This window comes from Dendropsophus ebraccatus, chromosome 1 (assembly GCF_027789765.1).
Source record: "Dendropsophus ebraccatus isolate aDenEbr1 chromosome 1, aDenEbr1.pat, whole genome shotgun sequence".
NCBI classification, from domain to species: Eukaryota; Metazoa; Chordata; class Amphibia; order Anura; family Hylidae; genus Dendropsophus; species Dendropsophus ebraccatus.
Genome location: NC_091454.1, coordinates 209524543 through 209534925, shown reverse-complemented (window position 1 = coordinate 209534925; position 10383 = coordinate 209524543). Strand labels below are relative to the sequence as shown.

Genomic DNA, 10383 nt, shown 5'->3' with positions numbered 1-10383 from the left:
GGGGGGGGGGGAGGAGGTTCAAACTGCTTTCTCATGATAAAAATGTATTTTTTGGCTAATAAACACAATTACAAAGTTTCTTAAAATCGCCGGGATTATTAATTTCTGCAAAAAAAAAAAAATTTAAACGGCAGTGACACTTAAAAGTGGCTGGAGTGGGGTATTTGTTTGTAGCATCTTCACACTCCTTGGAGGTTTCTGCATTTCCTTGAGCTCTGGAATGGTCAACTTTCCTGATCTGCTTCTCTCTGATCTCCAACTGTGTCTATGAGCAGCTTAAAGGCCCTATTACACGGGATGATTATCCTGCAAATTATTGTTAGAATTTGAACGATAATCATTTTGTGTAAATGGAGGCAACAATCAAACAACCAACGAGAAATCATTGTTAATCGTTCGCTGTAATTCCACGTTCGTTCCATGTAATCTCGCATTCATTCACTAATCGTTCAGTGTAATTCCACATAGTTCCTTCATTTGCTGGGATCAGATGGAGCGAATGATCGTAGCTATGATCGTAACTAACCACTATCGTTCTGTGTAATATGGTGACTGATTTTAGGTTAGGGTGCGTTTACACAGAAAGATTTATCTGACAGATTTTTGAAGCCAAAGCCAGGAACCGACTATAAACAGGGAACAGGTCATAAAGGAAAGACTAAGATTTCTCCTTTTCTCAAATCCATTCCTGGGTTTGGCTTCAAAAATCTGTCTGATAAATCTTTCTATGTAAACGCACCATTAGCGAACTTGTTTGCAATCAATAATTGTTTAAAATGTTGACATGTTGATTTTAAAACGTACCATGGAAAAACCTTTAAGAGTTCATGCATACCACACACATCCCTGTTCGATGTTATGTGTGTGTAAGGGTCCTATTACATGGGGCGATTATCTGCCCAATCAAGCATAACTGGGCAGCTATCACCCCATAGCTGCCCATTTTCTATATAAAGCAAGGGCTGCATGGACATTGTTAATGATGTCCGTGCAGCTCCTGCCGCACCATAATCAAGCCATATGTATAGGCTCTGCCATGTAATACGACCTTAACTTGGGTCCATCCGCTTCTCGAACACCTTCAGCCGGGCAAGAGGACACCGGGGAGCGTGGTGAGGTAAGTATATAGCTTTAATATTTTTTATATAAAGCAAGGGCTGCATGGACTTTGTAAACTACTGGAGATAAGAAGTGTGTGTTGGGGAGGGAAGCAGTCTTGTAAGTACAAAAGAAGGTTCTTTTGCCTAATAGATCTATTACAGAGATTCGTATATTCACTTGTACTGTTAGTTTCTGCAAAGTTGTTTGAAATGACAGCTACACGTTTAAATGTCATCTCTGACTGACAGAAATCTATGAAATGTATTCAACATTCCTTTGGAGTGATAAACATCATTATAATTGTAAAGGGCATGCTAGAGAGGGGATGTCATTTTTTTATGCTTAAAGCAAATGTACCACTAGGCACATTGCTTGGTGTTTTTTTTTTTTACATGAACAGACCAGGGCTAGTACAGGGATGCTGGTACCGTTGGTCTTTTTTTTTTTTTTTTTTTTTAACCACCGCCCCGTTCCCACCCATGGGCGTGAAGCACTGGGGGCGGGATTGCCGACCCTATTATGATGAAACCACCTCCCCTCTGTGACACAGCTCCATTAGAATGAGAGGGGAGATTGTCACACTGGGGGACAGTGGGCCCGCCTCCAGTGCTTCATGCCTGGCCGGTGCTCAGTAATAGACCATGGCCCTAGGCGGGAACCCGGCGGTGGTTCCAAAAAAGAACCACACCACCGGCATCCACACGCCACAATCGGTCTGTTCATGTAAATAACACCAAGCCAAGGCTTTTTGTGGAAGAAAGTGGCCATTTTTTCCCGAGCCTGGATAACCTTTTTAACACCCTTTTCTAAAAAAAAGTACCTTCAATTACACGGCAACTAGGCTTTCATTGAGAAGGGCAGCTTCTCAACTTCACCATTCTCTAGCCTTGATGAAATTCTTGGCTTCAAACAAGACCATGGTGCGGCTCAGCTGTAATGTAGCCTGAGAGAAATCCTTAGAGAGACTCTGTCAGTAGGTTAATGCTGCCCTATCTAAGAATAGTATAAACTACTGACAGAGAAGCTGAACAAAATGAGATATCACATACATCGTTCTGTGCAGCTGATTCTGAGATATCCTCCTAAATAAGGGTGGGTTCAGACTACAGAATCTGCATGGATAAATCCCTGCGGATTCTGTAGCTCATACCCGTTCACGGCCGCGCGCATCTCCGCCCGTGCCATATACACCATTCTATGCACGGGTGGATCCCCCATTCTGCCGAAAGAATTGACATGTCAATTCTTTTGGCGGATAGCGGAATCGGCCCGCCCATAGAATGGTGTCTATGGAGCCGGTGGAAAGGCACGCGTACTAGCGACGGGATCCGCCGGAATCTATCCGCGTGGAGTCCATAGTCTGGACTCACCTTTACAACTACAATAACTAGTCATCTCCATTATTTGCCTGTGCTTAGTAGTCCTGGATATTCAAGAGCACCAGCACACTCTGGCAGTTGTCAATCTATACTGTGCATAGGCAGACAGCTGTCAATCAGCAGCTGGGGGGCGGAGTTAGTGGCATGTAACATATCGTTTTGTTCAGCATTTCTCTCACTAGTTTAATTGTACAGCCTATCAACCCTACTTTTTGTATTCTTATGAATATTTTGTGAAGATTAGGGGGTCTAAATTTTAAATTGTCAGTAGTGCATTTTAATGGAGGTGCAATAGTATGGCCTCTGGAAAGTATACAGTATTGTATCTGGTATATACTCATGATAATCGTATACATTTCTTATATTTTTCAGCTGGATAACATTCAACAGTCAGTCAGTTTTGTAAATTCCTTCCTAAATGACACCACCTCCCATGTGCAGCAATTGTCGACCCAACTGAGTAAGTGTTATGACAGTCAAATGTCTACGTTGTCTCATAAACGTAAACGTTCGACGTTTGCTCCTAAAGTTACAAACTCCCTAAACTCTTCTCGCTTTTCTTTTCAGAATCTCAGTCTTTTAAACCAATGGAGGACTCGCCAGTCCGAACATTTTTGAAAGTTTATAAAAAATGAAGTGTGAAATGGAGATCCGTTATTATCGTAAGGTGACGATGGATCATAATGTTATAACTTTTTATTCATTGTATATAGGGTCTATAGGATAATGTAAATGTATTGTGAAACGTACAATGTTTGTAATAAATTTTAATTGTTTGTGTATTTTTTTATTATTTTATTGCTCATTTATCACAATGTTTGAAATCATCGTGTGGATCTTTGACGTCTGATGTTTAGATATGAGTCAAAGCTCTAGGATCTCACACTTTAACCCCAATGAGGTCCATTTAGGCAGTGATTACCTTTTAGCTGCTGATGGAAATCTTCTCCCATGTACTGACTTCTAAGTGTGTGGTGGACTAGTGATAACACACAGCAGTCAGTCAGAACATTCAGATTGGCTGTATAAAGTAGTGTGAAATAGTAGCACTTTAAGTCACCCTATTGCATGGCCTGATGACTTTCTGTAAGTTATCGCCAATCTCCTAGATTAGCGCTCACTTACTGAGTCCATACACTGTCTGATAATTGGGAACAAAGGGCTGCACGAACATTGTTAGCGATGTCCATGCTTCAATTGTAAAAAAATTGTAAAAAACTCCTACATACCTGTCCACGTTCCCTGATGTCCTGCTAGCTTCGGCCCGTTCCTGACACTGTGTGAAGTCAGAGGCCGCTCAGCCAATCACCAGGATAGTGCTGCAGCGCTGTCCTGGTTATTGGCTGAGGGGACTGTCACTTCAGACAGAATCAGGCCGAAGAAATGATCAGCCGATGATGATTTCATTGTCTGATCGTTGTCTCTATAAGGGTCCATTTACACAGAAAGATTATCTGCCAAAGATTTGAAACCAAAGCCAGGAAGGGACCTTTATGACCTGATCTCTGTTTATAGTCTGTTTCTGGCTTTGGCTTCAAATCTTTGGCAGATAATCTTTTTGTGTAAATGGGCCCTTACACATAGTGATAATTGGCCTGATTTTGCCGATTATCGCTCCATGTAATAGAGCCCTTAGAGTAATCTGTCGTAGCTGTACACCAGTCAACATCCACTTTAACATGTAACATGTCAATTTTTTTCAAATGACCATGACACTTCAAAGTGTACTTGTCATTATAAAATACTTTTGACATCTCAAAGGTTTTGATCAGTCCGGGTCTGAGTACTCAGGCCCGTACTGATCGGTAGATATAGCCGGGAGAGGACCACTCTCTGCTCTGAATTAAATAGTCGGACTTATAATGGGCTCCTGTTGAGCGCAACTCTCTTTTTTAAACTCAGAGCAGGGGAGCGAGCGCAGTGCACCTGTGGTCATCTCCCCTCTCTATCTCCCAATCTGTACGGACTGATCAACATTTTTTGACATGTTAGTGGAGTGCTTTCTTTGCTTTTTATGTCCCCAAAAGTTAAATGTTATTGCAAATTAGAGTAAGAGTACTATTACACGTAGTGATTTTTTTGACAATGAACGATAAACAAACTCAAACGACCGCTATGGCGAACGAGCTGAAATCGTTCACCCAATTACATGGAACAATGATCGTTACCTATGATCGTTATTGCGTTCGTCCTGTTGTCGCCACTGCGTTCGCTGCTACTGTGAACGACGTCTAATTACATGCGAACGATTTGTGATCAACGATAAAAATAGGTCCAAATTCTATTAAACGACCAACGATTTCTCGTCTGCTATTACACTAAATGATTATCGTTGAAATCTGAATGATTTAACAATTTTTTTGAATGATAATCGTTCCGTGTAATACCACCCTAAGGCTTTAAAGCGACCCTGTACCCACAATCTGACCCCCCAAACCACAATTTGTCCTGGGTTCCGTTTGGCAGGGGATGCAGTTATTTTCCTAAAAAAACAACTTTTAAACTGGCAGCCCTGTGCCCTTTGGCCGTGGCTTAGTTTGTGTATGCATTAGGCTAGCACAACCTCTCTGTCCCTCCTCCCCACCCTCTTCACCATTTTTCCTATTCCTCTGCAGTGAAAACTACACAGGTGCCTTAATGATCCAGCCTATGTGCCCTGTTCTCACAGCTGATGAATAGGAGACAATCTGCCTGGAGCATTCCTAATGATGAGGAGGGTGGGGAGGAGGGACGGAGAGGTTGTGCCAGTTTAAAAGTTGTTTTTTAGGACAATAACTGCATCACCTGCCAAACGGACCGCAGGACAAATCTTGGATTAAAAGCAGCTATACGAAGGTACGAGCAGTTTAGGGGGGTCAGATTGTGGGTACAGAGTCTCTTTAAAGACAGTCCAAAAGAAGCATGTACTTGGATGAACTTCAGCCTCAGTCTCAGTCTCTGGAAGGGGCTTTTGTTCTGACTGAAGAACAGGATTATGATTGGTAGAACAGGATTATTTTCAGTAGTTAAAAGAAGTCAAAGTGGCCAGACGGTAATTTATTTTTTGAATGAATATACATAAACTGTTCTTGAAAGTACTTGTATTCTGTGACTAGGGATTAGGTCTTATCCTTAGAAAGGGGCACATTTTCTCTATTAGTTCCTTCTGTAGCTGAGAGCATCCAACAGGATTTAAAGGGAACTTGTCACAGAAATGGCTTTTTTATTTATTTATTTTTTTACACACACTCACCTTTAATGTCAGCGTTTGAATGAATTTCAAGTATTTTTGATAGCATTCACAATGGCTTTTTAAATACCTTTTTTTACATTTCTAATATGAATATCTGACAAGCAAAATAGCATAGACAATCCATGAAAATGTAGCAAAAATGTGGTAAATATCAGGAAGATACTTTTAAAGCTTTACAGTTGTACTTTTATTATGACATTTTCCAAATGCTATAGCAACACTTAAAGGAGAAGTCTGGCCAGACCTATTTTTTAGCAAGTGCTGGGAAGGAAAAAAGAAATAAAGTGCTGGTGGCTAAGCCCAGTCATCAGCCGCAATGGGGTCCCAACTCGCCCATTGACTGGCTGAGCGGACCTCACACGTCAAGACCCGGGTCCCCACTGAGGTATGCGACCACCAGCGCTGGAGTGGGGGAGGTAAGGGCATGTTATTTCTTTTATCCTCCCCTCCCCAGCACTTGTTAGAAAAATGGGTCTGCCTGGATTTCTCCTTTAAAGTGGTACTGTCATTTGCATTAACTCGATTTTGAGGACTGCAGCAATTGCTTCCAGTCTGGTGCCTGACATGGAGAGAGATGGCAGCAGAGAGCACCGTGTCAGACTGGAAGAAATACACCATTTCCTGCAGGACATACAGTAGCTGATAAGTACTGGAAGGCTTGAGATTTTTTTTTTTTTTTAATAGAAGTAATTTACTAATCTGTATAACTTTCTGACACCCATTGATTTAAAACCCCTTTCTTGTGCCTGTCATTGGGGGACACAGCACCAGTGGGTATAGGCAACTGCCACTAGGAGGCGACACTAGACAGAAGAAGAATGACTCCGCCTGGCAGGCTATACCCCTCCTACAGGCACCAGGCTAACTCAGTTTTAGTCTAGTGTCCGTAGGAGGTAGACACAGGTGGCACGCACCTCTTTATTATTTTAGTTTTATTTCTTTTTCTTCTTTTCTAGGTTATCAGGGGGACCGTCTGCGTGGGCTGCTGCCACACCAGACGTAGCCTCCCCCTGTGGGTGCACTGGAAGTTTTCACTTCCCATGCGCCGGTCGCCCGTCCCCCATTGCCAGCTCCCTGCGGCAGGATGCCGGTACCCCACCCAGGTGTGAGGTTACCAAGGGGGTGACCCTGCGAGCACCCGAAGACGCCGGACAGGTGAGTAGTCCTGTCCTTGGGAGGGGGGGGGGGGGGGCGGGGTCATCCTGGCTAGGGCAACCAGTAGCCTCTTCCCTGCTCCCCCTAGTCCCCATTGCCACAGCGCACACTTCCCTGCAGCACAGCCCTCCCTCCCCTATCCCCTGTCCTAGCTGGACAGCTTGCCTCCTGCTCCCACTGCAGCTCGCAGCGGCTTCATAGGGGACAGCTGGGGGGTTGCTGGGCTCCTCTCTCCTCCTTTTGCCTCCGGCGGTCGCGTTTTTTGGCGCTCCGCGCCACAGTCTCACTGCCGCCGGCCTGCCCCACAAATTTAGGCCCCGGCGCACACTAGTGACGTCACTGGGGGCTGGGCGCCCGCCCGTTTTTCGGCTCTTCCCGCCTCAGCCCTTTCTCCTATTGGCTACTCTGTAGCCCCCACCTTTTCTTCCTGTGCCCCCTCCCTTCCTCCTCTTGCCGGCAGCAGCTTCAGCTCATGGCCACCTGCTGTTATCACTGTCTGCCAGTACAGCAGCCTCAGCTCCCTGTGCACAGCAGCAGTCTAGCATCCAGTGCAGCTATTCCAGCGTGCACCAGCTACAGCTTCCAGTGCAGCAGTTCCAGCGTGCCTCAGCTCCAACATCCAGTGCAGCTCCAGCTCCAGCATCCAGTGCGGCAGCAGCTCCAGCATCCAGTGCGGCAGCAGCTCTAGCATCCAGTGCGGCAGCAGCTCCAGGGTCTGGTAGGCTCACCCAGTGGGTGATATTCCCCTCCTCCACTCTCCAGGCTAACAGCCCTAGCTACCATGTCTGGTCCCCGAGATGACCCCCCTAGGCAGCTCGCTCCCGCGGCTGTGGCGGCACACTTGGCGTGTGCTCGTTGCAATAAGAAATTCCCCTGTGGTCAGCCTGGTTTCCTCTGCCTGCTATGCCTTAACCCTGGTGCCACTTCCCAGGAGGCCCCCCCTCCAGGTTCTGATGTAGCCTCTCCTGAGTGGGCTAGATCCTTGTCCCAGGCGATCGGTGACCTCTCTAAGCTGTCGCAGGTCATGATCCATGCCATTGAGCGGTTGCCCTCCCAGGCGCCTCCAGCAGCAGGACCCTCCAGGGTATCTCCTGACTCCCCTTCCAGAGGACGGTCTCACAAGAAACCTAGACTCTCTGTCTCACAGTCGCCCTCTAGGTGTTCCTCAGACCTTTCTCCTCCCAGATCCACTGCAGGCGGTTCCGCTTCCCAGCGACCCCTCTCCGCCACCTCGGGTGACCCCTCTAACTCTGCTTCAGAGTCTGACAAGGAGGATCAGCTGGCCTCCTCAGTGCAAGCCTTGATCCGTGCAGTGCCAGACACCTTACATATTGAGGAAGAGTCCTCTTCTACCTCCAAGAGTGAGGTTTCCTTCCGTCGCCATAAGCGACAGCCATTGGTTTTTCCCAGCCATAAGGATTTTGAGGATCTCCTAGCCAAGGAGTGGAATCACCCTGACCGGCGGATTCCATCCTCTAAGCGTGCCGAGGCTTTGATTCCCTTCTCCCCTGACCTGGTCACTACATGGACAGTGCCCCCATCTGTGGATCCTCCGGTTTCTCGACTTTCCAAGTCAACTACTCTGCCTCTGGCAGATGGTGCTTCACTCACTGACCCGGTGGACAAGAAAATCGACGCTTTTTCGAAGTCTGTCTTTGTTGCAGCTGGTTCGGCCCTACGTCCTACCTTTGCTGCATCCTGGGTCAGCAAGGCTTGTTCCTCTTGGGCCAGGCAGTTAGTCCATGACCTCTCCCTGGACACCCAGCGTGAGGATCTCCTGTCTCTGGCCTCACAGATTCTACATGCGTCCAAATACTTGTGCGACGCTTCTCAGGAAGCTGCTCATTTGTCTGCGCGGGTCCTGGCAAACTCTGTAGCCATCCGACGCTCTGTCTGGTTAAAATGCTGGTCAGCTGACGCCGCCTCCAAGAAGGCTCTGACTTCTCTTCCCTTTGCAGGAAACAGACTTTTTGGGGAGCGGCTGGATAAAATAATCTCGGACGCTACGGGGGGAAGAGCTCCTTGCTTCCTCAAAACCGATCCCGGCGCCCTCAGCCTCCCAGGCGTTCCAGCCGTTTCCGCTCCTTTGAGCCTCCGGCACGTCGTCGCCCGGCTAAGGATACGCCTCCAGCTCCTTCTAGGAAGCCCTCCTTCAAACCCTGCCCCTCCTGGCAGCCCCGTTCTCGCCCTTCTAAGGGTCCTGCACCCAAGTCTTCTTCCTGAGGGTCCTTCCCCACTCGGGTCTCTCCCTCAAGTAGGGGGTCGTCTGCTCTCCTTCAAGGAGATTTGGCTCGCCCATGTGTCCGATGTATGGGCTCGGGAGGTGGTGTCCTCAGGGTACAAAATCGAGTTTGTGTGCATTCCACCTCCTCGCTTTTTTCCATCAAATCTCCCACGCTCTTCGGCACGGCTTTCCGAGCTTTTTCGGGTGGTTCAGAATCTCCTAGCTCAAGGATTTGTGGTCCCAGTTCCTCCCTCCGAGCACTTCCAGGGATTCTATTCCAATCTGTTCACAGTCCCCAAAAAGGACGGCTCGGTCCGTCCTATCCTGGATTTGAAACTGCTGAACAGGTTTGTTCGCCTTCGGCGGTTCCGCATGGAATCCTTGCGGTCGGTGGTCGCGTCTCTAGAGCAGGACGATTTTCTTGCATCTATAGACATCCGTGACGCCTATCTGCATGTTCCCATCGCAGCCAGTCATCAACGTTTTCTACGTTTCGCCGTCGGTTCTGGACATTTCCAGTTCGTTGCCCTGCCCTTCGGGCTCGCCACGGCGCCTCGGGTGTTTACCAAGATCTTTGCACCTTTGATGGCTCTGCTTCGGTCAAAGGGGGTGGCTGTCCTGCCATACCTGGACGACCGCCATACCGCCGTTGCTTATCTAAACCGTCAAGGCGGCACCAGGAGGCGCTCTGTCATGACCAAGGCCGCTCGCATTCTCCATTGGGCGGAGCGGTTTGTTCCAGCTCTCTCGGCAGTCCACATTCCCGGGGTGGACAATTGGGCGGCGGACTACCTCAGCCGCGAAAGACTGGATCAGGGCTAATGGACTCTACATCCCGAGGTGTTTCTTCAAATCTGCCGGCGGTGGGGATTCCCAGATGTGGATCTCTTCGCCTCCAGGCTGAACCACAAACTCCCCATCTATGTGACTCGAGCCCGGGATCCTTGCACGTTCGCGGTCGACGCATTGGTGACCCCATGGGAGCAGTTATCCCTGGTTTACGCCTTTCCTCCTCTGCCCATTCTCCCACGAGTCCTGAAGCGCATCAAGGCACTCGGCGTTCCCGCCATTCTTGTCGCTCCAGACTGGCCGCGCTGGGCCTGGTACGCCGACGTAGTGCACCTCCTGGCCGACGCCCCCTGGCGCTTCCCCTGCGGGCCGACCTCCTTTCACAAGGGCCAATATTCCACCCCAATTTACCTCAGCTGAGTTTAACGGCGTGGCTGTTGAAGCCGCGGTATTGAGGTTTCGTGGGTTCTCAGAACCAGTCATCCAAACCATGCTTAAGGCCC

The 10383-nt window shown here is 48.0% G+C and overlaps 1 protein-coding gene across 2 annotated transcripts in view; it reads left to right on the top strand.

Annotated features, from left to right (window-relative positions):
* Positions 1–3262, top strand: part of DSN1 (DSN1 component of MIS12 kinetochore complex) — a 26506-nt gene extending 23244 nt beyond the window's left edge. For both annotated transcript variants that reach the window (XM_069972704.1, XM_069972773.1), the window contains exons 9-10: positions 2853–2940; positions 3048–3262. In XM_069972704.1, the coding sequence (XP_069828805.1) occupies positions 2853–2940; positions 3048–3115 (156 nt within the window). In that variant the 3' untranslated portion in view covers positions 3116–3262. The remainder of the gene's footprint in view (positions 1–2852; positions 2941–3047) is intronic.
* The last annotated feature ends 7121 nt before the right edge of the window (positions 3263–10383 follow it).